General features: G+C 43.4%; 3 protein-coding genes across 4 annotated transcripts in view; 1 reads left to right on the top strand and 2 right to left on the bottom strand.

Annotated features, from left to right (window-relative positions):
* The window catches only part of SSNA1 (SS nuclear autoantigen 1), a 2,241-nt gene extending 1,680 nt beyond the window's left edge, over positions 1-561 (bottom strand). Inside the window, exons 1-2 of the mRNA XM_069072743.1 lie at positions 390-561; positions 53-252 (exon numbers count right to left, since the gene is read on the bottom strand). Of these exons, the coding sequence (XP_068928844.1) occupies positions 53-252; positions 390-441 (252 nt within the window). The 5' untranslated portion in view covers positions 442-561. The remainder of the gene's footprint in view (positions 1-52; positions 253-389) is intronic.
* The window catches only part of CYSRT1 (cysteine rich tail 1), a 172,683-nt gene that overhangs the window by 89,428 nt on the left and 55,391 nt on the right, over positions 1-27,864 (bottom strand). The window lies entirely within an intron of this gene.
* Positions 610-27,864, top strand: ANAPC2 (anaphase promoting complex subunit 2). The gene is made up of 13 exons (XM_069072725.1): positions 610-877; positions 1,264-1,892; positions 3,951-4,083; positions 12,033-12,207; positions 16,782-16,901; positions 18,076-18,193; positions 19,137-19,318; positions 21,178-21,319; positions 23,135-23,210; positions 23,590-23,793; positions 25,622-25,751; positions 26,431-26,669; positions 27,357-27,864. Exons 1-13 carry the CDS (start codon positions 761-763, stop codon positions 27,567-27,569), a joined length of 2,478 nt encoding a protein of 825 aa, XP_068928826.1. The 5' UTR covers positions 610-760; the 3' UTR covers positions 27,570-27,864.

Raw genomic sequence — 27,864 nt, 5'->3', positions numbered from 1 at the left:
GGGGGGGGGGGGGGGGGGGGGGGGGGGGGGGGGGGGGGGGGGGTCGGCCCACCTTCAGGTAAGCGGCCTCGGTCTCTGCAATGGTGCGGTCAAACTCGTTTCGGGAGGCGATCTTCCGGGCCAGGTTCTCGTTGACCCGGGCCAGCTTCTCCGTCAGCTGCCGCACTTCGCCCTGGAGCTTCTGCTTCTCATCCTCCTCCTGCTGGATCTGCCGGCACAGCTCCTCCCGCTTCTGGCACAGCTCTTCAATGCCTGGGGGAGGGGAGAGAGGCTGGTGGGCACCCGTGCGGAAGACGCGGGGCCGAACATTGGGGAGGGGAGGGGGAGGTGGGGATCGGGGGTTCGGGATAGCTCGGGATCGGGGCTCTCCCGCCGCCTGCCGCCCTCACACTTGACCAGCTCGTTGTTGTAGTTCTGAAGCGCCGCTCCCTGCTGGCTCATCCTCCCCGGACTCCCGCCTCCGGCCGCCTCCTCCTCCTCCGGCTCCAACCGCCGCTACCGCATCACCGCGCCGGCTCAGACACCGCCCTCCCGCCCCATTGCGCGCTAGAAGGGATGTGAGCTCATCAAACAGCGCCGCGTCGGCTCAGGGAGTCACTGCGTCGCGTCTGACGTCACCGCGACGCGCGCTGAAGCTGAGATCCGAGGCGCTGCTGCAGCGGGAGCTGGGAGCGAGCAGCAGCTGGGACCTGAGCCGGAGCCGGAGCCGGAGCCGGAGCCGGAGCCGGAGCTGGAGCTGGGTCCAGGCCTGACAGCTCAAATGGCGACGGTGACAGCCCTGGTAGAGGGTGCAGCCTGCGGGGCCCCAGGAGCGGAGCTGTCAGTGGCCTGGAGTACCGTGAGCACCGGGCTGGTGCCTCCTGCCGCGCTGGGGCTGGTGAGGGCCACACTTCGGCGGGCGGGCTTGTCCACCCGAACCCATCTCCACCTCCTCTCGACCGCATCCCAACTCTCGACCCCACCTTCTCCTTCATCCCCTCCTCTACCCCGCTCAGCCTCCTCTCCTCCTCTCTGCTCCTCCTGATCTCCATCCCCACTCCCAGACCCATCCCTCTTCTAAGCTCTCATTCCCCTAAGACCCCAACTGGCCTCTCAGGCTCTACCCCTGATTTTTCTCCCTCCTCATGTCGTAACTCTCATCAGTCTTCTCCCTCCCCTGGCTGATCTTTAGAGCTTCTTCCCTCCTTGTTTTAGAGATGCTGAAGGAGGCATATATATTCTGGCCCCTCTTGGTCCTGTTCTTATGAGTTCTGTGCTCTCCAGACAGCTTCCAGGCCAAGTGGAGCAGTCAGCTTAAAAGAAGAGGAACTTCAGGCTGCTGTGGAGGTGCTGAAATGCTATGAGCTGCACTCGATCCTGGAGGAATGGTTCACAGAAGTGCTTCAGACCGACCTGCAATCCAACATCGCCCCTGAGTTTTGGAATGCCATTGCTCAGTACGAGAACACTGCTGAAGAGCCCCAGTGCATCCTGCTCCTCCTGGAAGCCTTTGGCTTGCTCAAGTGTCGACTGGACCCCTATCTCAACAGCTTGGATTTACTGGAGAAATGGACTCAAATGGGCTTGTTGCTGGGGACTGGCTCTCAGGGTCTTCGGGAAAAAGTCTATACTATGTTTAGAGCTATCTTGTTCTTCTCCACCACAAAGACCTTTCAGGAGATGATCCAACAGTTCTATGGGCGTACCTTTAAAATCTACATGCACCAGCAGAAGAAGAAGAAAGGGGATGAAGGGATGAGTGAAAGTGGCATGAGTGAGCCAGAGCTGGACCCAGGTGACCTGGAAGAGAGTGGGTCTCCAGAGGACCAGGATTGTGCCGGCTGCAACAGTGCTAAGGAACTGTGCTGGTGCTCAGTGGCTCTGGAACAATTTCAGCAGCTTAGTGAGATACTGTAAGTGACTGCTACTTGTAGCTTGTGTGGCCTTGGGCAAATCCCTCTGCTTCTTTTGGCTTAAGGGATCTCCTCTGTAAAATAAAGGAATCAAGTTTAATCATCTCTCAGGTCCCATCTAGCTCCAAATTTTATTATCCTATAAAAATTATCCCCTAGCCTAGTCACTTTTCCTGGGATCAAGCAGGGCTTAATGCAGCTGGAGCAGAGAAAACCTGTTACTTCTTTGTAGTGGAAGAGAATCTTTTTTTTTTTTTTGCCTTTTTGGAGGGCAATTGGGGTTGCCAAATTAACTTGCCCAAGGTTACTTGGCTAGTTTTTTTGTGTGGGTGTCAAGTGTCTAAGGCCAGAACCGAACTCTGGTCCTTCTGACTCCGGGTCTGGGGCTTTACTCACTGTGCCACCTAGCCGCCCTTTAGGACATCTTAATATCCTATTTCACTCACTTGTAATTGCAGGAAATGTCAGAGAGTGAGAGGTGCTATATCATTAGGTGAAAATAGAATTTATTTGTTGGAATAATGAATTCACACTTTTACGCATTAATTATATTATCATGTTTTCATCTCTTCACCTGTTCCTGGACTTTAGTTATATTCAGTGGAGAATAAGTCAGAAAAGGGGTTAGTCTTGTGTTCCCTGTCATTGGATAGCCTCAAGTGAATGAATGATGACTGCTTATTAATGACATTATAGATACAATTCATATTATGGTTAGGGGTTAGATTTATGACCCTTGAGGTTCCTTGTTTTACATTCTGGAGCAGATGATTAGCTCATGACTTTTTATTTTCACGTACAAAATTACTAGCATTCTCTAGAAGTACTTAAGGGCCATCAAAGAGTTTGGGGGAAAGAATTTTGCTCTTCAACAATATGTTAGTGATGTTTTGCTAAAATAACCAAGATTTCTGGTTTGATCCGTGGGGTTCTCATTGATTTTCATGGATTAAATTTTATTTTTATGAAATCCTAGTGGTTATCCCAGTACTTTTGTCCTGGAATTTTGTATATTGAAAACTTCTTTAGGTAAATGTGCCCTCAGGTGAACTTAAAAGCTTTTTGGGCTACATATTTTTACTAAAGTGATACTAGTTATGCCCAAAATGAATCTTTAAGTATGATTCTCTGAAGCACCCCCTTTTGGGTCACACAAGGGTGGTAGGAAGGGCAAGATACACACACATACAAAGTATGTGGTTAATTGTTTTTAAGCATGCATTTGTTATTACAGTTTAGATCTGCATCACAAAAGTTAAATCATTTTTAAGCTACCGCAGTAATGTCTTTTACCGAGGCAGAATTTTTACAAATTTTTTCAGTGGCAAGAAGGAGCAAGTGGGATAATTGTCTTATCCAGAAGTATCTTTGCATCCATTGAAGCCATGTTTCCTTGTCTGTTGACTGATCTGTGTGGACGCCTGCTGGTCAGACCTGTGCTACTTTACCAGTCAGAGCTAAGAAATTCTGTATTTTCAGCAGAGTTTCTGATCCTTTATTGTCCATGAGGGCCAGCCCCTCAGCAGAAGTAGACTACCTCTTCTATGCCTCTCTCCCTGCTTCTAGCAACCCCTGACCTACTAATTGCCTAGGAACTGCCACTCCAGTGTTCTTCTTGGACTTTGCCCCTAGGATCTCCCCCTCAACAAAATTTAATCTGTTCTTCATCTGATGCTCTCAGAGTCCTATTCTTTGGGGGGTACTGATAGACTATGGGAACTTTGTTCTGTTACTTTTCCAGATTTAAAATTTATTTTACCAGTGACCTTTCTATAAGTAATGTGCTATAAACTGAAGTGGTAGTTCTAATGGTATAAATTTTTTATTGGAGGGTGAGGGTGGCTTAAATATTTTGGGATGAGGAGAAAACTCTTGGAGCATATAGAGGCTAGCCACTTAATCTGTCTGGATTTAGGTCCAGGTCCTGTTTGAGGAACATAACTCTTCATTTGTGGTCTCATGCTTTGTACCTTCTGAATCTTCTTCCTTGCATCCCTTGCTTCAGCTGTTCTTTCACCTGGCTTGGGATAAGATTTTTGAACATTGACTTCTCTTCAGGCATAGGCTAAACTTGCTGGAGAGAGTCAGTGCTGATGCTGTTACAACCATCCTCCACCGAATGATTGAGGAAAGGATGGAACGTCGATGTCGGGGAGAATATGAAAGGTCTTTTCTGAATGAATTTCAGGAGGTAAGCTCTTTTTGTGACTTTGTATTCTTGCCTCTTGCTTTAGGGAGCACAGTTTTAACAAGTAGGAGAGAGTTAGATAAAAAATGGACCAGAATCTAAATTTAGAGTAGCAGAATATACAGATAACCTTTTTATTTACCCTGTATTTGAACAGGTTTAGGTGGGTTTTTGTTGTTGCTGTTTCTTAATGGTTCTTGCCCAGGCTTGAATTATTAGCTGTGGTCTAGGTTTCATATAGGCTCTTGTGAGTCAGGTGATGTTAATCATTCAGTCACTTAAACATTTATAAAGTACTTGCTATGTGCTAAGTACTGTGTTAAGTATTGAGGATATGAAGAATGAAGAAGCATAATTTCTGCCTTTGAGGAGGAGCTCACATGTGAACCAATTATGCATGTGCAATATACATATATGGTGTAAATGGGAGGTAATTTCAAAGGGAAAGCACTAGGAGTCAGCAGAAGATTGGATGTGAGCTGAATCTTCTAGAAGACCACAAGGCAGAGAGGAGGAGGGAGAACTTTTCAGGCATGAGGGACAGCCAATGAAAAGTCATGGGTTTGGTAGATAGAGTGTTATGTTTGAGAAACAGCTAGGAGGCTGATATTAATGTCACACAGAATATGTGGAGGAGAGTAAATAGTAATAAGACTGGACAGGTAAAAAGGTGCCAGGATATAAAGGGCCTTAAAGGCCAAAGAGAGGATTTTTTAAGGTTATAGGGAGCTACTGGGAGTGTATTAAGTGGGAGATGGGGAAGTGACAGGGTCAAACCTGCACTTTAGGGAAATTGCTTTGGCAACTGAGTTGAGGATGGATGAGTTAGATTAAGGAGAGACTTGAGAGACCAGCTAGAAAGCTGTTGCAATAGTCTAGGTATGAGGTTGTGAGCCTGAAGTAGGGTAGTCTGAATAGAGAGAAGGAAATGTATAAGAGATATGTTGTGAAGGTAGATATAAGATTTGGCAATGGATTAGATATATTAGGTGGGAGTGAAGAGTTGTAGATGATAGTGAGGTTGTAAGCCTTGGTGACTAGGAGAATAGTAGTGCCCAGGACAGTAATAGAGAACTTTAGAAGAAATTAGAGTTAGGGGAAAAGATAATGAGTTCTGTTTTGACGCATTGAGTTTGAGATGTGCTATTTCCAGTAGGCAATTGGTCATTTTAAGATCCAGAGGGCTGGGTATATAGATCTGGGAATCATTTGCATGTAATAATAATAAACATTTATATAGCACCCATTATGTACCAGAAACTGCTAAGCACTTTACTAAGCATGTAATAATAATAAACAATAAAAATTTATATAGCACCCATTATGTACCAGAAACTGCTAAGCACTTTACAAAAGATCTCATTTGATCTTCATGGCAACTCTGGGAGGTAGGTACTATTATTATCCCCTTTTTACAGTTAAGGAAACTGGCAAATGGAGGTTAAGGTACACAGTCACACAGTGAGAAGAGTCTGAGTTTAGATTTGAGCTCAGGTCTTCTTCACTTCAGGCTTTATCCACTGTACCATCTTGCTGCCTCAGATGATGATAGAGATGATAATTGAACTCATAGGGGCTGATAAAATCACCAAGGGAGAGAGCATGGAGGGAAAAGAGACAAGGTCATTAGGGAGGTGGGATAGGAACATCAGTGGTTAGTGTGTATGGCTGATGAAAATCCAGCAAAGGAGAGTGAAAAATGAGTAGTCAGACAGGTAGAAGAAGAACCAGGGGAAGAGTGGCACAAAAACCTATAATCTTCCTATAGAGAGGAGAGAATTTCTAGGAAAAGAGTGTGATGAGCTGTGTCAAAGGCACAGGTAGGTAAAGAAGGGTAAGGATTGGGGCGGCCAGGTAGCACAGCGAATAAGGGCACCAGCTCCAGTGTCGGGATGACCTGGGGATCGAATCCAGGCTCATACACTTAGCACCCACCCAGAAACACCTGGCCATGTAACCTTGAGCAAGTTACTTAACCCCAATTGCTTTAAAAATAAAAAAAAATAAAATAAAAAAAAGAAGGGTAAGGATTGAGAATTAGGCCATTATATTTGGCAACTGAGATCATTAGTAGCTTTGGAGCAAGCATTTTTAGTTTAAAGATGAGGTTGAAAGCCAGCCTGCAGAAGGTTTAGAAGCCAGTTGGAGGAAAGGAAGTGGGGGTATAGATAGCTCTCCCAAGGATTTTTACCTGAGAAGGGGAAGAGAGATATAGCAAGTTAGTAGTAGAGGTGGTTGGTTGGGTAAAGTGAGTTTTTGAAGGATTGGGGGAATGTGGATATATTTGTATGTAGCAGGGAGGGATTATATAACTGGGGAGATAAAGGTTAGTGAGAGTGGAGATGATAGAAGGGTTAGTCTCCTGGAAAGGATGAGATAGAATGGGATCAGGGGTGCATGTAGAGAGGTTGTCTTGGCAAAGAAAAGGGCAATCTCTTCATCTGAGATGGGGATGGAGGAGGAGATAGCCAAATTTTGCTCTACTTAAACATGAACTAATTATTGCTATTCTATTTTCTTTCTTCCTTCCTTCCTCCCTCTCTCTCTCTTTCTTCCTTCCTTTCCCTCTTCTCCCTTCCTCTCCCCCTTACTTTCCCCCTCTCATCCTACTCACTTTCCCCTTCTCCCTGTCCCTCTTTTTCCACCTCTCACTCCCCTTCCTGCTCCTTCTCCTTTAACACAAAAAATAAATAGCATCAACACATAACAGACCTCCAGGAATTACAAAGTAGTGTGTTAAATTACACGTCATAGGATATTTGTTGGTTGGTGTCTGCATGTTGGAAGACAAAAGATCATGGACTTAGAACCAAAGGGTTCCTAAAACTAATCAGTAAAGAGGAACTTGTGAAAAAAGCAGTCAGAAATGGCCATGGTAAAACTAGATTTCTCCTGAAACAAGCATATTTCTCCTGAATCATAATTTCTCCTGAAACAAGTCTTTCCTCCCAAGTAAGGAGGAAGAAAATTTGTGTTGCAGAATACTGGAAACATGGCCCACCCCTGACTTTCCAATAAGCCCTTATACTTAAAAAACTAGGAAATGCTTTTTTAAAAAAAGTTTATATTAAGCCAGCCTGTGTTAGTTATTATTTTCTTAAACTAACATTAAATGCTAATTTCATAAGGTGACTTGACCTGGGTGTAAGAGAAAATATATTTACTAGGAGGAGACAAAAATGGATTATCTGTATGCAGATAGCCCATAATATTGCTACTTTGTTTTTAACCTCAAGTATTCCAACCTTGGCTTTTAGTGCCTCATATGCATAGAAAGGAAAAAGAAACTTTGTCCCTTTCTTGCTCCTTCTGCTGCTTCAGATCTGGACATGAGTGAATTTTTTCCCCCGTTTTCATTATGGTTACTCAAAAACAGAACAGCCATGTATCCTAGATAGGGAAAGTTTCTCTGTCAACAGTTCCACAAATAGATTCTTAATGCTCACTTGTCCCATGTCACTATTTGGGATCTAGTTGCTGAGTGTGGGTCTAAGTTTCCTCACTTTTGCCAAAAAAGAAGAAATCATTAAATAAGATTTAGAACTGAAAGGTACTCTAGAGATAATCAAATCCAACCTTTTCATTTTACTGATGAGGAAATTGAGTCTCAGAGATGTTAAGTGATTTGGCCAAAGTATGATTGAGCCTCCTTTTGTGTATGAGGTGTACACTATGGACTAGAGATCTTTGCCTATCCTACCTTTGCTGTTATACAGCTTGGGCTTGAAGAGAAAGAAGAGAAGTGCTTACCCCAGACAAAAACCACCTTTTACTACTTAAAGGGAATGTCTAGGTGATTCAGTGAATAGAACACCAGACCTGAAGTCAGAAAGACCTGAGTTCAATGCTGGCCTCAGACACCTACTAGCTCTATGACCCTGGGCAAGTCACTTAACCCTGTTTGCCTCAGTTTCCTCATCTGTAAAATGAGCTGGCAAACCACTCCAGTATCTTTGCCAAGAATACCCTAAATGGAATCATGAAGAGTTGTACATGACTGAAATGACTGAACAGCAATTATCTAAGGTGTCTAAAACAGTGCTCAGCAATTTTTATTTAGTCTTGAGCACCACCAGCAGGACTAGCGTAATTAGCAGAGAAGGGCAAGAAAGTTTGCATATATATGAGACAGTCTCTTAATAGGCAAGACAGAACTCATACCTCCAAACAAGTTTTGTCCTTGGAAAACTATATACTTATTCCTGCTATGAAGCCATTGCTCAAAACATTTCTGAAATTCCTCTTTTGGAGCTGCTGGGGGAACCAGTTTATCAGCTAAAACAAGAAAAAACCTACTAATGTAGAACTCAAAGGTAACCTCTGTATTTGATTTAAACTTTGTATCTTTGTTGGTTCCTAATGAGGTCTGCTACACAAAGTATGTACTTAGTAAGTGTTATAACTCCAAGTGAGGAAGTATTACTTTGTAGTAACAATTTTTAATTCAACATTGCATTACCTCATATGATCCCCCACTGCTTTCACCACAGAAGTCTTTCTGTGACTTTTTGATGTCTCTAAAAACCAATCTGTTTGGATAAAATATCAAAGGATAAAGATTTTCCTTCGTTGAGGATAGTCAAAAGAATGTGCCAAGTCTTTGAGAAGAGAGTATTTCCAGAAATGCTTTGAGCAATGGCAACATCTCTGAAATAAATAATCATCCTTCCCTGAAGGACCATACTCATTTGGAGGTTTACATTTTGATACATCTGTTAGCAAGTCAGTCATGATGTTATGGCCACACTTCATCTATAGGTATGTAATAAGTGCATGCAAGTGTGTGTCTATACATGCTTTTGAATGCATCAAATTGTATCAAAATTGGTGTCTGCATGTTGGAAGACAAAAGATTATGGACTTAGAACCAGAGGGTTCCTAAAACTAATCAGTAAAGAGGAACTTGTGAAAAAAGCAGTCAGAAATGGCCGTGGTAAAATTAGAATTATCAATCAATTATTATTAATCATTTATTATGTCAGGGACTGTGCTAAAGCACTGGAAATACTAAGAAAAAGCAAAAGCAATCCCTGCTGCCAAGGATCTTACATTCTGTTGAGGTTGGGATATCATATATGTTAAGTCAAAAAGCAAGCATTTTATTAAATAATTAATTTATTTTTAGTTTTCAGTATTCACTTTTATGAGATTTTGAGTTCTAAATGTCCCCCCTCTTGTCAACCCTCCCCAAGATGGTATGCCATCTGATGTAGGCTATACATGTACAATCATATTAAAAATATTTCCACATTAGTCATATTGTGAAAGAAGAATCAGAACAAAAGGGAAAAACCATGAGGAAGAAAAAACAAAACAAAAAATCCAAAAGAAGAGTAAACAGTCTGCTTTGATCTGCATTCAGACTCCATAGTTCTTTCTCTGGATGTGGATAGCATTTTCCATCATGAATTGGAATTGTCTTAGACTATTGCATTTCAACAAGCATTTATTAAGCACCTACTATGTGCCAGGCACTATGCTAAGCAAGGGGGATGCAAAAAAAGACCAAAACAGTTCCTTCCCTCAAGGAATTCACAATCTAATGGGGGAAACAACATGCAAACAACTATGTACAAAGAAGCCACATATCAGATAAATTGGATATAATCACCAGAAGGAAAGAAAATGCAAGATAAATACAGAGTACATGGAATATAATATTAGAGGGGGTCACCTTAGCAGCTAAGGGGACCTGGAAAGATCTCCAGGACATGTCACTTTAGCTGAGTTTTTAGAGGAAGCCAGGAATTCTAAGAGTCAAAGAAGATTATTGAATGGAGTGTGTGTGTGTGTGTGTGTGTGTGTGTGTGTGTGTGTGTGTGTGTGAGAGAGAGAGAGAGAGAGAGAGAGAGACTGAAAGACAGATAGACATGGTCAGATCTGCATTTTGGGAAAATGACTGTGGTAGCCATAGAGGATAAATTGGATAGAATAGGGAGGGAGTCAGGAAGACGAATTAGAAGGTTTTGCAGGAGTCCAGGTGAGAAAGGTGATGAAGATGTGTACCAAAGTGGTGACTGTTTGAATGAAAAGGAGACATATTTAAGAGGTAATGCAGAAAAAGAAATTACAAGATTTGTGAATTAATTGGATATGTAGAATGAAGTAGAGAGAACTAGGCAATGCTGCCGCTGAGGCTTTGAATGTTAATGAGTAGAAGGACAGTGTTACCCTTGACAGGAATAGGGAAATTCAGAAGAGAGAAGAATTTAAGGAGTTCTGTTTTGGATATGTTGAATTTGAACTGTCTTAACAGGCAAGTTGTGATGCATGACCAGGAAAGAGACTAGGACTACACAATAGACCCTGGAATTATCTGCATAGATAATTGAACCCATGGGTAGCTGATGAGCTCACCAAGAGAGAGTATAGAGATAACAAAGAAGATGATTCTATTTTTAGAGCCGTGTGGGATACCTACATTTAGTGGGCATGATATGGATGAAGGAGGAATGGTCAGATGGGAGGTAAACCAGAAGAGAGCAGAGAGGAGAGAATATCCAGGTCAACATTATCAGATGCTGAAGAGAAGTGAAGAAGAATGAGGACTGAGAGAAATCCTTTCTATTTGGCAATTCAGAGATATTGGTAATCTTGGAGAGAAGTTTCAGTTGAATGCTGAGGTTGGAAGCCCGATTCCAGAGGATTTAGAGCATCAGAGGGGACAGATTCCTGATTGTAGATGATTGTTTCAAGGAGTTTAGCTGAGAAGGGAAAGACAATATAGAACAATAGCTGGCAGGCTTGGTAGGATCAAATGAAGACTTTTTATTTTAAATGTATTTTTCTTCTGAATTTAACAAACACCAAATTAAAATGGACATTTCCACATGTGTAGTAGAAAAAAAATGCCGATGTCTATTAGGTATCACTTGTTTTTCTTTTTAAGTATACAATAAATTCAGTATTTAGCTTTAGTTTTCAAAGCTTTCCTGCTTGTCTATTCTTTCTGGCCTTCATTCTGTTCTCTTTACTGTATTTTAAAAAAGGATGTGGTTTTTTTTTTTCCCCAAAGGAGGGGGGAGGTTTGGGGTTATAGGCAGCAAGAAGGGTGCTAATAGGGAGACACTGAAGATTAGAGAGTGGGGATGGTGATCAAGGCAGTCTGACGGAGAAGACAAGCTGTAATAGAGTCATGGATAAATGTTTAGGGGTTAGCCTTTGAAATGGTTAGTCACATTGTCAGATACTAGAATGAAGGAGTAATGGTGGAGGATGATGTCAGAAAGCTATGAGATGGAGAAGAGGGAACTCCCAGCAAATGGATTTTTTTCTTCTCCAGTGAAATGTAAGGGGAGATCTTCATCAGGAAGGGGGAGCATAGGGACTGGCATGGGAGGTTTGAAGAGAAAGAAAAAGTCTGAAATAGCAACTGTAGTCAGTGTGATAGGGAACCAATTAGGAGGAACAGTAAGATTGCCTTGCTGAGTTGAGAGCCTACTTGAAAGTAGCTAGCATAAATGTGTATTAGACTCAGTCAGCATGGTTTGTGAGTCTTCCAGTGAGAATAGAAACTTAGAGTAAAGCTTGGCTGGGGGGAGATGGGGACGAACAACCTCCAAAACCAAAGAACCCCCCAAAAATGCAGAAGAAATTGTATTCTAGGCAATTATTCTGGTCAGGCCTTTGGTTCATAGGCCCTGAAAGTCATATTTATCTTGTGACACAAGCATTTATTTCATCAGTGAATAACTTTAAGAAGTATTACATAAAAATAAATGATCATTATACAATAGTAGATCTCCTAGGTTCAGCCAGCAAAGAATTTTAGAAGCCTCAGCTTCTAGTAGCATTACAGGTAGATGAAACTTAATTTGCTGTCCCTGCCCAGATTTTCCCCTTTCCCCTGCAGTGTATGGAGCCTTTTACCACCTTGATGCTGTCAGGGCTCACGCCTACTCTTGTGTAATCTAGTGCAGTAGGTAAAGGTTCTTTCTGTTTTCTCTTGACAGTGGATAGAGAAGGTAATTGGCTGGCTCAGCAAAGTATTCCTGCAGGATAATCCTATAGGGCCCACAGTCCCTGAAGCCAGCAGTACCCTGCGACGCTGGCGCTGTCATGTACAGAGGTTTTTTTACAGAATTTATGCCAGTATGCGAATTGAGGAACTCTTCAGCATCATCCGTGGTAAGCACCAATTCAGTTCAGTAAGTATTTATTAAGTGCCTACTGTGTGCAAGTAGCTGGGGATACAAAGTCCAAATGAATCCCAGCCTTCATAGAGCGTATATTCTACTGGAGGGATACAGTGTGTAAACATAAAAGCAAATGCATGTTGAAGCTGAAGGAGAAGAAAATACTGTAACTAGGGGTGTATGTAAAGGGTTTCTGTAGCAACTGAGTCACTGATTGGAGCCTTGAGAGAGGGGATGGGTTTCAAGAGGCAGAATTAAACCAGAAAAGCATTCCAGGCTCAGAGAGATAGATATAATAATGCAGAAGGGAGAGGAAAGCCACAGTGAGGTAACAGCCAGTACTGGAACCCAGGCTGTAAAGATGAACTAGACCATGGATGGTTTTAAATACCAGACTGAGAAGTTATGTTTTATCCTAGAGGTAATGGGGAGCTACTAGAACTTTTTGAATAGAAGGAGAACATATTCAAAACCACTGTCTCAGTGATGCTAGTTTGACACATATATATAGAAGATACATTGGAGAAGAAAAGAGACTGAAAATAGGGAGATTAGTTAAGAAGCTTTCATAAAAGGCTAGTTGGGAAGTCATGAGAACCCAAACTAGCATCGGAGCCTCATGAGTGGAGAGAAGGGGGTGATATTCAAAACACGTAGGGGTGTATAATCACAAGACTTGGCTTGTGGAGGGTAAGGGAGGGTCAGGAATGACCGAGATTACAAATCTGAGTAACTGGGAGGATGGTGGTACCTCCACAGAAATAGGAAAGTTTGGAGGAGGAACAAATGGCATGAAGAAGATAATGGATTCTGTTTTAGATATGTTGAGATGTGTTTAGATATATGGTGTCAGGGGGATATGCAGGGGGGTGATACTCAGCAGTTCTGTGGCATTTTGGGGCTGGAGTTTTCAAAGACAAGTTAGGTCTGGATGTTTAAATCTCGGAGTCATCTGCATAGAGATGCTCCCACGGGAGCCAATGAGATCACCAAGAGAGGCAGTCTATGGAGGGGTGATATGAGTGCTGAGTATACATCTTTGGAGGATTCCTATAATTAGGAGGTAGGAGATAAATGATGATCCAGCAAAGGAAACAGGAGTGGTCAGGAAAGAGGAAAATGAGAAGAATGCTGTCAGAGTCGCCAAGGGAAGAGAAAATGTTCAGGAGCAGGGAATGGTTGACAATGTCAAAAGTTGCAGAGTATGTCGGGTGGGATGAGAATAGAAAGAAGGCAATGTAGCAACCAACCACAATTCCAGAAGACTGATGATGAAGCATGCTACCCAGGTCAGGTCCTATTAAGGACTCAAGATGAAGGAAGAGACATGCATTTTTGGACATGTCCTTTCGGGAATTTGTTTTGCTTGCCCATGATTATTTGTCACAAGGATTTTATTTTTTCTTTTTCCAGTTAAGGGGAGGTGGGAGGGAGAAAAAAGAAAACTTATTCATTGAAAAAAAATTTTAATTTAGTGTTTTTTTTTTTAAAAGGGCAAATTTAGTAATTAAGAAATCACATATAACCTTGGAGAAAATAATTTTAGTCAAATGGTGTCATCAGAAGCCAGGTTATAAAAGATTAGTAAACAAGTGGGAGGTGAAGCAATGCAAGGCAAATATAGATTGATTATTACTGGGAGTTTGGCACTGAAAGGGAGAAGAGAGACAGCATGATTGCTTAAAGGGACAGCAAAGTCAAATGAAGGATTTTTAAAGGTATGGGAGATCTGGGCATGTTCTTAAACATCAAGCCAGCAAATAAGGAGAAATTGAAAATAAAGGAGAGAAAAAGGATGATTGACAGGACCAGAGGAGATGGGATCAAGGGACCAGGTGATAGAGGTGGGTCAGGTGAACCTGAAAGAAGAAAAGGGGGTGGTTGTAGTGTTAGCCTTGACACAAAAGACCATGTCGTTCTCAGAGACTAGAGCAAAGGAGAGAATGAGGCAAGATGTAGAGAGATTTTGAGGTGTAGAGAAGTAGAGTGAAGAAGAGGGATCCTGTCAATCATTCAATCAATAAGTATTTGAACAAGTACTGTGTGCCAGGTGTGGTGTGAGGTGCTGGAGATACAAGTGCAAAGAATGAAACAATCCTTACTCACAAGGACCTTGCATTCTAGTGGGGAAAAGAGCAAATATTTAACAACAATAATAATATTAGCTGATGTAATCATAGCCAACAGTTTTATAGCGCTTACTATATTAATGTGCCAGACACAAACTAAGTTCTTTACATTTGTTATCTCTTTTGATCCTTACCACAACCTTGGTAGGTAATAATAATAATAGCTAGCAGTGTTAATGCTTTAAGATTTACAAAGCACTTTACAAATACCTTATTTTATCCTCGGAACTATCCTGAGAGGTAGGTGCTATTATTTCCTCATTTTATAAATGAGAAAACTGACGCAGGCAGTGGTGAAGTGATTTGCTCAGGGTTGCATAGCTAGCAAGTGACTAAGGTCAGATTTGAACTCAGGTCTTTCTGACTCCAAGTCTAGTCTTCTATTCACTGTGCCAGCCTAGCTGCCAATAAAATTATGTACAGCATAAATGTAAACACAACTATATACAAAGTAAGTAAGTACAGGGTAGTTTGGGAAGGAAGCTGCTTGCAGTTGGGGGAATTCAGCAAAGGCTTCGTGCAGAATGTGAACCTTGAATTGAATCTTAAAAATTAAATCTTTAAAAATTGAATCTTAAATCGGTGAAGGGATGACCCATGTTGTTTTTTTTTTCAAGAGGAGTTAGAATCAGAACTTTCTGGTGAGGGAAGGAATCGTGGATCATATAGGGGCATGGAGGAAATAAGAGAAGTATTGGAAGAGTGACTGCAAGGAGTGTGATGGCAGGGAAGAATGAAAAGATTTCTGTTCAGCATCATGCAGTACAGTAGTATGATTTCCTCCAGCAGTGTTCCCCAGTCTGGTTAAAAGTGGAGATGAATGGGGCGGCCGGGTGGAGTAAGATCGAGTAAGAGCACCAGCTCCAGTGTCAGGATGACCTGGGGATCAAATCCGGGCTCAGATACTTAGCACCACACCCAGAAATAACTGGCCATGTAACCTTGAGCAAGTTACTTAACCCCGATTACTTTAAAAAAAAAAAAAGATTGGAGATGATGGAGGATGGGTTTGATTTGTAGTTGATGCTTGGCAAATTGTGAGGGCAATAGGACAAGTGATTGAAGGGTAGATTTGGTATATAGTTGAGCTAGTCAGCTCTTTGGTCAGGATTGTGAAGGTTTTTGGGAATACAAGAAGATGAGATGATTGTGAAAGGAAGAGGCCAGGATAAAAGGAAGCTTGTTAAATGATAGCATGAACTCCCCAGAGAACACAATAGAAAAGTAAGGCCAGACGGGACGGAGATGACAAGGCAATGAGTGGCTGCAGAGTAAAAGGGGTTTGTTTTTGGTTTTGCTTTTTTAACAGCAGTTCTAATGACAAAGATTAGAGGAGAAGGAGAAACAGGAGGAGGAAGGAGTTTGCTAGCCTTAGTTTGAGGGAAGTACCATTTTATTGAGGGTTCCTGCCTTCCAGGTTTTTACAGTAACATCTCTCAAGACACTGAAGAAGGAGAAAGTTGAGTCAGTAAGCTGAGGGTGGGGCAGCTGAGTTGGCAAAGACCTGATGTTTGGATCCCTAGGGGCCTAACCAGACTTAAATTTTGTGCCAGTTGTTCATGGGTAAGTAGCTTGGTGTTTGCATGCTTCATGATTATAGAGGACCGAAGCATTAATATTCACAAACCATTTGATGACACACAGTAGCGAGAGTGGCAGTAGGTCCTCAGGTGAAGAGGCCTCCAAACTCCATTCCAGAGAGGGATCAAGAATGGAGAGCCCTTGCTATCAGAGTTGTCCCCTGAGTGTTTTTTCAGATGGTTTGGTGATGCAGGGTGGAGTAGGTCATGTCTCCACATGTGGGAGGTTCTGGGACAGGGAGGGTTCCAAACTTAATTTGTGAGAGGTTTTCTACCTAGGCACCCACCCTCACCAGTCAAATGATGACAGGTCTCCTGCTGCCCAATTCTCAACTGGACTCATGGATACTGTATATAGTCATCTTATTTTCTCTCACACACACCCCCACCTCCCCACCTTTCCCCCTGCTCTGGCTCAGGTTAAGGGCTTTCCTGATCCGACTAATGTATGGTCTAGTACTTCTTTGTGCACCTAATTTCTACTTTCTCACCTACCAAATGAATTAAACTAATATTTTTCTGAGATAGCAGGATTCACTGTGTGACTTACCTTCTATACTTCTGGATAGCCAGGTTTTTCTTGGGTTTGAACTGTTCAAGTAGAGAGTGGGGTTAGAAATTAAAACTGGCTATTGTTTCCTTTGTGTGGGTTCATTTCTAATCTTGAGGCCTCAGACATGAGAGCAAAAGTGTGGGCATCAGGAGTTCCTTGGATAGTGCCTGTATGTTCACATCTATATTTTCTGTGATTTGTATATGTATAGCTTGGGTTGCATCTGCATAGGTGCAGGATATTTTTGATATACTAGTGTGGGCTCACAGTGATAAGATTTTAGAGCACTCTGTTTAATTTATAGATTTTCCAGAGTCTAAACCAGCAATTGAAGATTTGAAATACTGTCTGGAAAGGACCAATCAGAGACAGCAACTGCTCAACTCCCTTAAAGCAGCTCTTGAAACCCGCCTCCTTCACCCAGGTTGGTCTTGTTGATCAAAGATGCTTTCTCTGGACCTCACTGCCTAGCTTCTGTCCCATTTTGTAGGGGAATTAGGTTTGTTTGTCATGGCATCCCCAAACCTTGATCTGCATCATTTTCTGTCCTGTTGTTATTTCTTTCATATTCTTAGGCCTGAGTTTTCATGCTTGTGGAAATTAGATTTGTGATGGAATTTGAGTATAGCCTTCATGGTGTAGAAGAGAAACAAATTAAAGAATATTATTCTCTTATGGATCTCTGGGACACTGAGGTGGCTTTTATTCTCCACTTGAGGGGATGATAACATCTAAATAGACCAAGTCTGATTTGGAACCCTTGATACCTTGCAAAGTTAAGAAGAAAATACCTCATCATCAGATGTTACAGTTAAATAATAAAAATGAGTATCATCCAGACAAGTGATTTAGTTAGTAATGTACACACATGTGGTTGCAAAACAAACTGGATTCAGGGCTCTTGGTAGCCAACAACCCAGAGCTTTGGTTTTTACCCAGATAACATACAGTTTGGAGGGAATGAAAAACAGGATGAAAGGTATAGACACTTTTTTTCTTATTGGAGGAGATCTGGAGACAATGAGGTGAGGGTGAGGATTGATTGGAGGGCATTGGGAAACAATCAGGAAACAGGAGGAGAGAAGGGAAAGGGGTAATCATGTGACATTCTTTAAGTTGTGTGACTTGCAGGATCAGGGAAAATCATAATCTTATAACTTCTCCAAAGTCAGGTAACTTTGAAACTTAACTTCACAAAATGGTGAGTAAAGGCAGAATGGAGTCAGTAATACTATTTTGGTATTACACAGAAGAGCTTTGTGGCAGGGAGGTGGTTCAGGAACCTGGACAGAGTGGGCATACCTAGTCTTATTTCACTTGCAGAATATAGCAGGGAAGGAATCCGGCTGAGCTTGGAAGTAGAAGGGAAAGTGAATGTTAAATGTTCTTTTTCCACAATGCCCATTGAGGAATCAAGAAATGAGGGGTTTAAAGAGATGCTTTCAGGAAGAGGCAAAGTTTCTCCATTCCCTTGCTTGCATGAATACCCTGCCACTTGCACCTCCACAGCTCAGCTTTCTGAGAGCTTGCTTCTTGAGTCCCATTTGTGTGGCCTAGAGGTGTTCCATCTGTTACTCTCCTGCTCTCTTCAATTTCAGGAGTAAATACATCAGATATCATCACCCTTTACATCTCAGCCATCAAAGCGCTTCGGGAGCTGGATTCTTCCATGGTCATCTTGGAAGTAGCTTGTGAACCTATACGACGATATCTACGGTGAGGGGAAGTAACAAAATTTTAGGTGGTCATCACCCCCCTCAATCTCACTGGTTTTGTCTAATTTGTTTACTGATAATTAATCAGTAATTCATTCATACGTCTCCGCCATAGTGAGTCATCAACAATGTCATGTTCAAGACAGTTGTTTAGAGGGCAGGAGACTGTTTCACTTCCCTGTGGGAGGCCTTTGAGGACAGACTTCCTAGGGGAGATAGGATATTGCAGTTGTGCAGTGTAATCACTATAGAAGGCTGCTTAAGAGAGAAGGATTTCCTTGGGTTTGGATTTTCTGCCCATTTCTCCAACCTAACCCTTTTGAAGCCTGATTCCACTTCTCCCTACCTGGGAAGGTCTGGCTTCTCAGTTCTACTTTTTCCCAACCCAACAGTTAAAACCACAGTAATATACTTTTATCCCCTTTGGACTGAGTAATGAAGAAGCGAGATCTCTTCTGCCCCAGGAACAGGCCCTGAGCTCAGGTTCATCCTGTACACAGCTACCCCAACTCCACTCTTGATCTTCCTAGTGGTCAGGAGTCCCTCAGATGGTCTCTTTTTATAAGTGTCCACTCTAGGTCTACTCCTCAATTTGTTTTCCACCTGCTCGGTTAACTCCTTCACCTCTTAAACCCATTGCTCTCTTTCTGAATACTTAGAAACTTCTTTTCCCACTGTTTTTCCCTTTTGTTTATAATGATGCTTTCCAGGACATCATTTTGTTTGCCTCCCTGTTTTCTGTCAGTTATTTTCCATTATAAATTTACATCCAATAAAATATGGTTTCTATCTGTAGCAAAAAGGGGTATGAGTATCACTTATAATTCTCATAGCACTAGAACAGGGCTATTCATTATAATGGCTGTGACCATGCAGGGATCTCCAGTGCTGGGATCTGATGGTTCGGCCCCATGTCATGACCACACATGGTCTCACCCTGACAGGACACGGGAAGACACTGTGAGGCAGATTGTAGCTGGGCTGACTGGTGATGCTGAGGGTTCTGGGGACTTGGCTCACGAGCTCTCCAAGGCTGACCCGGTGACGCTGGAAAATGGCCAGGAGAGTGATGATGACATCTGTGAGCCGGAGGACTGGGTGCCAGACCCAGTGGATGCAGATCCAGGTCAGATGGCTCCCTCTAGGGTAGCTCCTTAGCCTGCCATGGGCTGTTGGGGGTTTTTGCTGGTGGGAAGGGCAGCATCCAAGATCTGGTCCTGTACACACTTAGAGGTAGACTTAGTTCTGTTTTTTTCATTGCCCCTGTTTTTTCATTGGTCCTACTTCTGTTTGTTGAGAACCATGGAGCTAGGTTTCAGTTTGTGGGGTGATACCTGCTTCATTGTCCCAGGAAGGGATAGGTAGCTATGGGATGCCTTGGGGAGCCAGTTGGGGATGAATTACAGTGTGTAGGGACATGAGCCAGGCTGGGGATTGCAAAATTGGGTTTAAGGAAAAGGGAACAAGCTCCACCACTAATAGCCCCCAGTGGACCTCTTTGGGGAAGCTAGGAAAGGGATGAGAAGGGTTTTCTTTTTATGGATGCTCAGGTTTTGGCTGGGGAGCTTTGTCAGGTATGAGCTTGTGATTTCCTAGGATAAGCGAATGTCGCATTCAGCCACCATGTTATTCATAGAAGATATGGAACCTGTCTCTGGCTTGCTTGTCTGGTCTTTCCTATCATCTGTTTATTATATATGTAGAATTGGATGGATAATATGTGGCACTGGGGGCCAGAAAGGAAGCCTTGGCTTTAGAAACTCTCTGTGGAAATCCAGACCAGCAGCTAGCTCATCTTGTTCAAGTACACTCAGCCTCCGAGGCAGGGGCTGCACATTTCCTTATCGTTAGGTTCTCTGCCCTGTCCCCTCTCATTTCATATCTCCTACTTATGCCTCTAAAAGAGGAGAGGAATATATTGTTCTGGCATACCTGCCTCTGGGTTTCTTCCCTCTCCCTTCCTGAGAGCAGCAGCTAAACAAACCTCACACCTGTGCTCTGGGTGCAGGGAAATTGGCAAGGTTTGGGCTTCCAGTGTATCAGGCATTCCTTTGGGATTAAATGCACAGTTCTCACTTCCTGCCTTGCTTGTGCTGCTTCCCACTGTAGTTCACCCCAGTTGTCTCCCATGAGTCACCAATAGCTGTCTCTGTACCCCAAACTTCCCTCATTATCTCTCTGGCCCTGATCTTAGTCTTCTTGGGTTATCCCTTTTGCCTTTTCTGGCAGACAATCTGAGTGACTCAGTTATGTGGCTTTTTACCAATAGGGGAGCCCTGAGGGCATATGGCCCTGAGCTTTCTTTGTGATAGTGTCAAGTCCTCTGTCCCACCGTCCCCTCGTTACACACACAGACATAGTGTTCCCTTCACCCTCAGCTTCCCCAGCATCCTACAAGACTGATCCTTTTCTCTTCCCACCCCTTTGATAGGAATGGTGTCTAGGACAGGGATCCCTAGCCTTTTTCTGAAGAGGAGTTAGCTACTTTCATTTACCCATAATCTCTAAGATCACCGGTGGGGTTGGAGTCAGGGGTTGTGGTAAAATCCTTGACTTGAAAGGGAGGTGGTACTGGCAGTAAAGTCCTTGAGTCACCAAGGGTTTGCTGCCACAGCCAGACTTTCCTCTCTACTTGGAACCCTGGCAAACTGGGGAAGAGGCTGTGATGGCAGCAACAGCTGGTTTGATGATCTGTAAGGTAAGTCTTTAAGCTCTATTGTTGGAGCCTGATCAACTGGTTGGGGACCACTGGTCTATTATAATGAGGCTGATTTTTAGCCCCCTAAGTTTATCACCTAAAGACAAGCCCAAGGGGAATTATCTGGTGCTGGAATGGATAACAGCCTTACTCCTTTAGGGCTTGGGAAAGCCAGGGTGGGCTCATGTGCTCTGGGGTTCCTCTTCTGCCAGAAGCACATTTCTGTCTTTGCCAGTGGTTCTAGGAGCTTCTCTCTAAGGTTCTGTCTTTGTTGCCTATGTCTCTAGGGAAGTCAAGCTCGAAACGCCGCTCCTCAGACATCATCAGCCTGCTGGTCAGTATCTATGGCAGCAAAGACCTCTTTATCAATGAATACCGTACACTCCTTGCTGACCGCCTTCTCCATCAGTTCAATTACAGTGCTGAGAGGTAAATCAGTTCCCTGGCCCTTAATGGGAGAGGAGTCTTCATTGTATAGTACTCTGGTACCCAAGGCACATTATCTTTGAAGAAGAGACCTGCTCCTTTTCTGATCTGAGACCCTCAGAGCCTAGGAAAGGGATTAGCAGGTGAACAATGCTCCCATTTCTCCTGATTGCATTTATTTGTAGGGCTAGGTCTGTTATGTTTAGTGAAGCTGTTACTGGTCAAAAAAAGGCACAGCTTCCCTTCTTTTTTCCAGTAACCTGTCCCTAGGGAGAACTCCAGAGGAAAAGAATTTTATATACATATTTTAAATGCTTTATTAATCCTCTTTTCCTTTATATCACAGACAGTTCCTACTGATAATCTGAACTGCCCTTGTAGTTAATAGATAGGTTAAGCAAAACAAAGGAATAAATATACATATATATCTATCTAGGCTGTGCCTGAAAATGTGTGCCTTATTCTCTACCTCTAGTCCTTTGCATCTCTGCCAAGAGGCAGGAGGCATGATTCACTGTTAGTCTTCTAAAATCATGATTGGTTACTACACTGATGAGAGTCTGAAGTATTTTGGTGTTATTTTCCTTTACATTATTACAGTCATCTTGTGAATTGATCTTCTGATTGTGCTTACTTAGCTCTCCATCATTTCATACAAATCTCCCAAGTTTTTCTGCATTTTTCATATTTATTATTTCTTATTGTGATATTCCATCCTATTATGGTACAATACTATTACTAGAATTCATCTATTTCCCAATTGATGGACACCTTCTTTGTTTCCATTTCTTTGCTACTACAAAAGGAGCTGCTATAAATACTATAAATGTTATAAATATTTTTCCTTGGATCAGATTGTAAGACAAGAGGGCTGGTAACTCTATAGAAGACTCTGTAGCTTTTGTTTATTAGGAGGTGAGGGTCACAGAGTTCATTCACTATTAGGAAAGAAGCCCACCTCAGCTTGGAGCAGGAATCCCTTAATGCTTTTTCAGAGCTGCCCAGGGGAGGGGGTGAGAGGACGTTCAGCCTAGTTTTCATAAGGATACTCATTACCATTAATGGAGGATCTGTCCTCTTGGCATGGCTGGACTATTTGTTGCCTGGATTCCTAGGCAGTGAGTCAGTTTGGAGTCCCCAGAGATTTTGATCCATTTTGCTGTTTTAGGTAGGCAGTTGGGGAGAGTTATCAGAATTTTTAGGATGTCTAGGGAATATTTCACAGTGATCTTTCAGACCTTCTCAGCTGTCCTAGGCTCAAAACAGCTTCCCTGATGGCTTTTCAGTTGGCTCAAGGTCGCAGGGAAAATCTACAAGGCTTTGTGGCATAGTATAGTAGAAAAAACCCTTGGTTTGGAGTGAGAGGACTTGGTACACATCTTAACAGTAGTTTCTAGCTATTTACTTTAGCCAAGTTACCTAACCCTACTAGGCTTCAATTACTTCAACTTTAAAATGAAGGAGTCAGAGTGGGTGGTTTCTAAGGTACCTTACAGCTCCAAATTAAATGACCCTATGATCACTTTTTGTTGAGGGGGAGGGGGACAGAGGTGAGAGTGGAGACAGGAAGGTGTAAAAATGCCAGGAGAGCCCCCAAAAACTCTTAAGGTTTCCCTCCAGACAGTTTGGAGATTTACTGCATCCTCTCACTTCTTCCTCAAAGGGTAACTAGATTGTTCAGGTCTCTCTGATGCTAAGAGAGAAAGCCATAACCTTATTCCATGCCCTTTGTGGGCTAGCAGATTTAGACATCCCTGCCCCCTGGCACATAGAAGTTCTTGTTCCCCAACACTGATATAGCTACCTTTCTGTTTCCAGGGAAATTCGTAATGTGGAATTACTGAAGCTCCGTTTTGGTGAGGCCCAAATGCACTACTGTGAGGTTATGTTGAAGGTTAGTGTCCTTTTTGGGAGGAAGTTTTCTCTGTAAGTCGTACAGAGTGCATCTCTGTTTCCTATTTGGAAACCCAGTGGGCTTCTCTAGCCTGGGAGATGCCTTCCCCATCTTTGTTAACTATCTTCCCGGGGTGGCCAGGTGGCACAGTGAGTAAGAGTGCTGACCCTGGAGTCGGGAGACCCAGGATTGGTTCCGGCCTCAGATTCTTAGCACCCACACAAAATAACTGGCCGTGTAACCTTGAGCAAGTTACTTAACCCCAATTGCTTTAAAAAAAAATTTATCTTCCCTCCCCAATTCTGGATGCAGCCTGACTCCTGAACCCACCCCAGGCCCTCCAGACATGACCTGGCCTCTGTCCTCCACTTCACTCCAGGACATGGCAGACTCTCGGCGCATCAATGCCAACATCCGTGATGAGGAGGAGAGGCTCCCTGAGGAAGAGCGACCCCCATTCAGCCTCATTGCTGTCATCCTGTCCAGTGAGTTCTGGCCAACCCTCAAGGAGGAGAAACTGGAGCTCCCAGAACAGATCAAAGAGGCAATGGAGGCCTATTCCAAGAGATATGAGAAGCTGAAGGTACCAGCCCCCCTGACATGTAAGGGAACTGGGAGGGGAGTGTTCCCTCTTGCCTTCACTTATAAACATTATTTTCTAAGTAAGGAGTTATTTTAGTAGCAAGGTAACACTGACCCCAGAATATGGCAGTGAAATCTGAGAGTGGTTTGACTGCTAGGAGGCTCTTAGGTGGCTTGCAGGGGACCTCTGAGTTTAGAGCCTAAGAAATGCCAGCCAAAATCAGTCCCGTTCAGTAGGGTCTAGCCTCCACCCAGTATTTCTTGCTGCCTCTCTTGTCCAGTTAAGTTATTAACTCCTGTTCTATTTATGTGAACCATGCTTTAATGTTTGGTTTCCCATAGGTGAACTTTCAAAACAAATGAATTCATGCTATTTTCATGGCATGGATTACAAAATATAATTATAAATTCAATGTTTGATAATTAACCAAACAAAAATTTAACCCAGAACTATCTGAATTAAGTACTTAATGTGAGTAAGTTATTGTGATTGTGATTTCTATTAAAATGACATATTTCTCCTAGTTCCTGTCCTTAATTTTACTTTGTCACTGTCTACAAATCATTTTCTGTTCCCATTGTTTTATTACACCTTGAGTGTGTCAACCCTCTTTTGTCCATTAACCTTCAGATCTTATGCTTATAATCTCTGAAAACTTCCCCTGAGCAACAGTCAGTCCTGTTCTAATCAGGTTAGCGTCCTATCTTTTTTTTTTTTTTCCTTTTGGAGGGCACTTGGGATTAAGTAACTTGCCCAAGGTTACACGGGCGTCCTATCTTTAATAGTAACTTTAGTGTTTATATTTGCAGCTTATCTCACCCCAGATGTAACAGTCAGTGTTTGCTCTACACTGAATGAAGTTGCCTTTGCTTTTGTGTAATGTTCACCTTCAGGCTTTGCCGCTTTGTCAAGTTCACCTGTGAGCTTTAGTTTCATCAGATGTCAGATGAGGGGCTTAGAAGAAGGTGATTTCTTAGATCTCTTCGGGCTCTAGATCCTATGATAATCTTCAAAGTGGGGAGTGCCTTCTAATAATAGTAATTTAGCACTTAGTCAACAAGTCCATGTTCATGCTTTGTAGCTTTAGAAAACATTTTTAATGAATCTCATAATTTTAATTTTGTGTGGTACCTTGTCAAAGCTTACTGAATTATATCCATTGTTTTTTCCTTGCCTGAATGTTTTTTTATCCTCTCATAAAATGGAAGAGTCAGGTGGGACTTCTTTCCTTTTCTCTTGTATAGGCTGTGTTGTCTTAAGTGTTCAGTTGAGTCTGTCCTTTATAGATCCTACCAGAGTCCCCAGTTTGTGTTTCCAGATCTTCTGGAGTCTTTATAAGGGGGATCATTTCGGCAGTACTTCAACCCTTGGGCGTACTAGCCATTTATAATGGCAGGTTACATGTTTTGGCCAGTGGTTCACCAATTTCGTCCTTGAGTGCCTTCAGAAGTTTTGTGATGCCATCTGTTCCTGGTGTTTTTTTCACATTCCTTTGGTCTCTGATTTAGAATATCCTGAGCATTTGCCTCTATTTGTTCAGTTTCTTCTCATGTTTGGGCTCCCAGTGGTTTAGCTGCAAATTGTTGGGTTGTAGAAGAGGAGCAGAATTTTGACCTGTGGGCCATGGCAACCCCTTTCCTCCTCTTCTCTCACCTAATACTTCAGCCTAAATAGAGAGGGGACTGATTAGGGTCATAGAAGTATCAAGGGCCACTTTGCTGAATCACTTTTGCTCCATTTGCTAAATGGATGGACCATGTTCATGGTTCTTCTCTAAACAAAGCAGGGAGCTCCTGGACCCTCTACTGACTCTTCTCTCTCCACTCAGGCTATGAGGACCCTGAGCTGGAAGCACCACCTGGGCCTGGTGACACTGGATGTGGAGCTGGCTGATCGTACCCTTTCCTTGTCGGTCTCTCCGATACATGCTGCTGTCCTGTTGCATTTCCAGAGCAAAAGTAAGATTCCTCCTGCCTTATGCATTCCCTACCTGGCAGGATGCTGCTCTGCATTCTCTGAGTGAGGGGAGTAGGTCAGTGAACTAGTAGTTCATGGTTCTTCTGAACTGGCCCTACCAATAGTCTGACTTGGGGACTTTTGATCCTCATTTCTCAGACTCATTTTGTGGGTGTATTTCCTCACTAAATACCAAATATTAGCTCTTACTCAGAGCAGAGCATTAATACTCACTGTATTCTAAGCACTCTCTGCTTTGGGGGTTTAGGCCTGGAGTAGTCCTTGATTATTACAAGGTAGGAAGGGTTTGAGTGTCGATTGAACACCTGCCTCCAGTCCAGCTTTTCCTCATTACCTCCGCTTGCTGTTTGGCTTCTGGAATCACTGGGACTGGCGGGACTATATTGCTGGGGAAGGGTGCCTGGGTTCCCATTGGATATCTGGGACTCCTCTAAAGAAAAAGTGATCACTGGGGATCAGCCCTTTCTGCCTTTGCTGACAAACATTCTCTTAAAGGCAGAATTAGGGCTTGATTATGGAACACCCTGCTTCTCTCTCCTGGAGCAAGTGTCCTGGGCTCAGAGACAGACCTGAAGTGGGGGATGGGGCCATCGTCCCTCTTGGCCCTAGGCCCATGCTAGTACTGATGGTCCTCCACCTCATGCCTTACCTTAACCCCAGGCAGCTGGTCTCTGGAGGAGTTGAGTGAAGTGCTAAAGGTACCAGTGGCCTCCTTGCGGCGCAAGATGGCTCTGTGGCTGCAGCAGGGGGTGCTTCGTGAGGAGCCCCCAGGCACCTTCTCGGTGATAGAGGAAGAGCAGCCCAGGGACCGAGTGGACAAGGTGGTGCTCCTCGACAGTGATGAAGAGGGTGACTCAGCCATGGCCTCACAGGCTGACCAAAAGGAAGAGGAGCTGCAGGTCAGTCCTGGCCCCGCTCCCCGAGGCGGGGAGAAAGAGAACCTCCCAAGGATCTAGGTCACGTGGGAGGTGGGACAGGAGCTGAACCCCAATTCGGGTGGCTGCAGAGAGCGGAGCCAAGATTAAGGGCAAGAAGAGAGAGGGCAGTGGCACAACAAAGGTGATTCCACTCCCGGAGCTCTTGTTTCTCTAAACTGAGCAGGCTGGACTAGAAGCTTTCCAGCTCAACATTTTATGAGTCCATAATATGAATTCTCCTTGTTCCTTTGTCCTTGGCCCTGGCTGAATTGGAAACTTTGAAACACTCACTTGTGTGTACCTCAGGTATTCCTCCACTTGACTGATTCTCAGAGGATTTCATAAGGAGACCTCCTGGAGATTCCCATAGATGTCTTAGGCCATGGGAAGCACTGCCCCAGCTTAGAGTATATGAGGAATTAGCTTCAGCTGTTCCTTCTAATCAGATAGGTCTGGGACATTATTATTGGTTTGCCAAATGGAGACATAGATGGGAGGAACTTGTTTGGATGGTATCAGAATCACTGTGACTCTTAGCTGGTGTCCTCTCTCCCACATCTGTGGGCTCTAAGAGTGGTCGTGAGTCTGCTGAGCTCTAGGCAGATTAGGAATGGGGAGAAGACGATTGGGTGCATCTTGACTCACTCTCTTGGTTTCTCTGTCCTGTAGCTATTCTGGACATACATCCAGGCCATGCTGACCAACTTGGAGAGCTTATCTCTGGAGCGCATCCACAGCATGCTTAAAATGTTTGTGATGACGGGCCCAGTGGTGACAGAGATAGATCTGCAAGAATTGCAGGGCTTTCTGCAGAAGAAAGTTCGAGACCAACAGCTCATTTACTCTGGGGGTGTCTACCGCCTACCCAAGAGCTGCAGTTGACAAGAGGCAGCCTTATCATCTTGGGACTTGAGGGACCTGTGGGGTCATGGTGAGGGGCATGCTGGAGACTGATCAGAGCCCAGGGTGACCCTAGGACTGCCCACGAGAGTAGGATTTGGCCACATCAGGCTCTCTATAGGCTTTTCTGCTTTCTGTAATGACAAGGACAGAAAGCATGTGTGTTATTCCCTCCCCCATTCCTCTGATATGTCACCTCACATTCATTCCTTTTCTACTGTTCCCAAAATTAATTCAATAGTCTTTGTGGCTCATTAAAGGCAAAATGACTTTTTAA

This window comes from Petaurus breviceps, unplaced genomic scaffold, assembly GCF_028583685.1.
Source record: "Petaurus breviceps papuanus isolate PSGF00001 unplaced genomic scaffold, PetGlider_PUasm1.0 90847, whole genome shotgun sequence".
Taxonomy (NCBI): domain Eukaryota; kingdom Metazoa; phylum Chordata; class Mammalia; order Diprotodontia; family Petauridae; genus Petaurus; species Petaurus breviceps.
The sequence above is the reverse complement of the archived record's forward strand: the minus strand, read 5'-3'. Positions and strand labels throughout refer to the sequence as shown.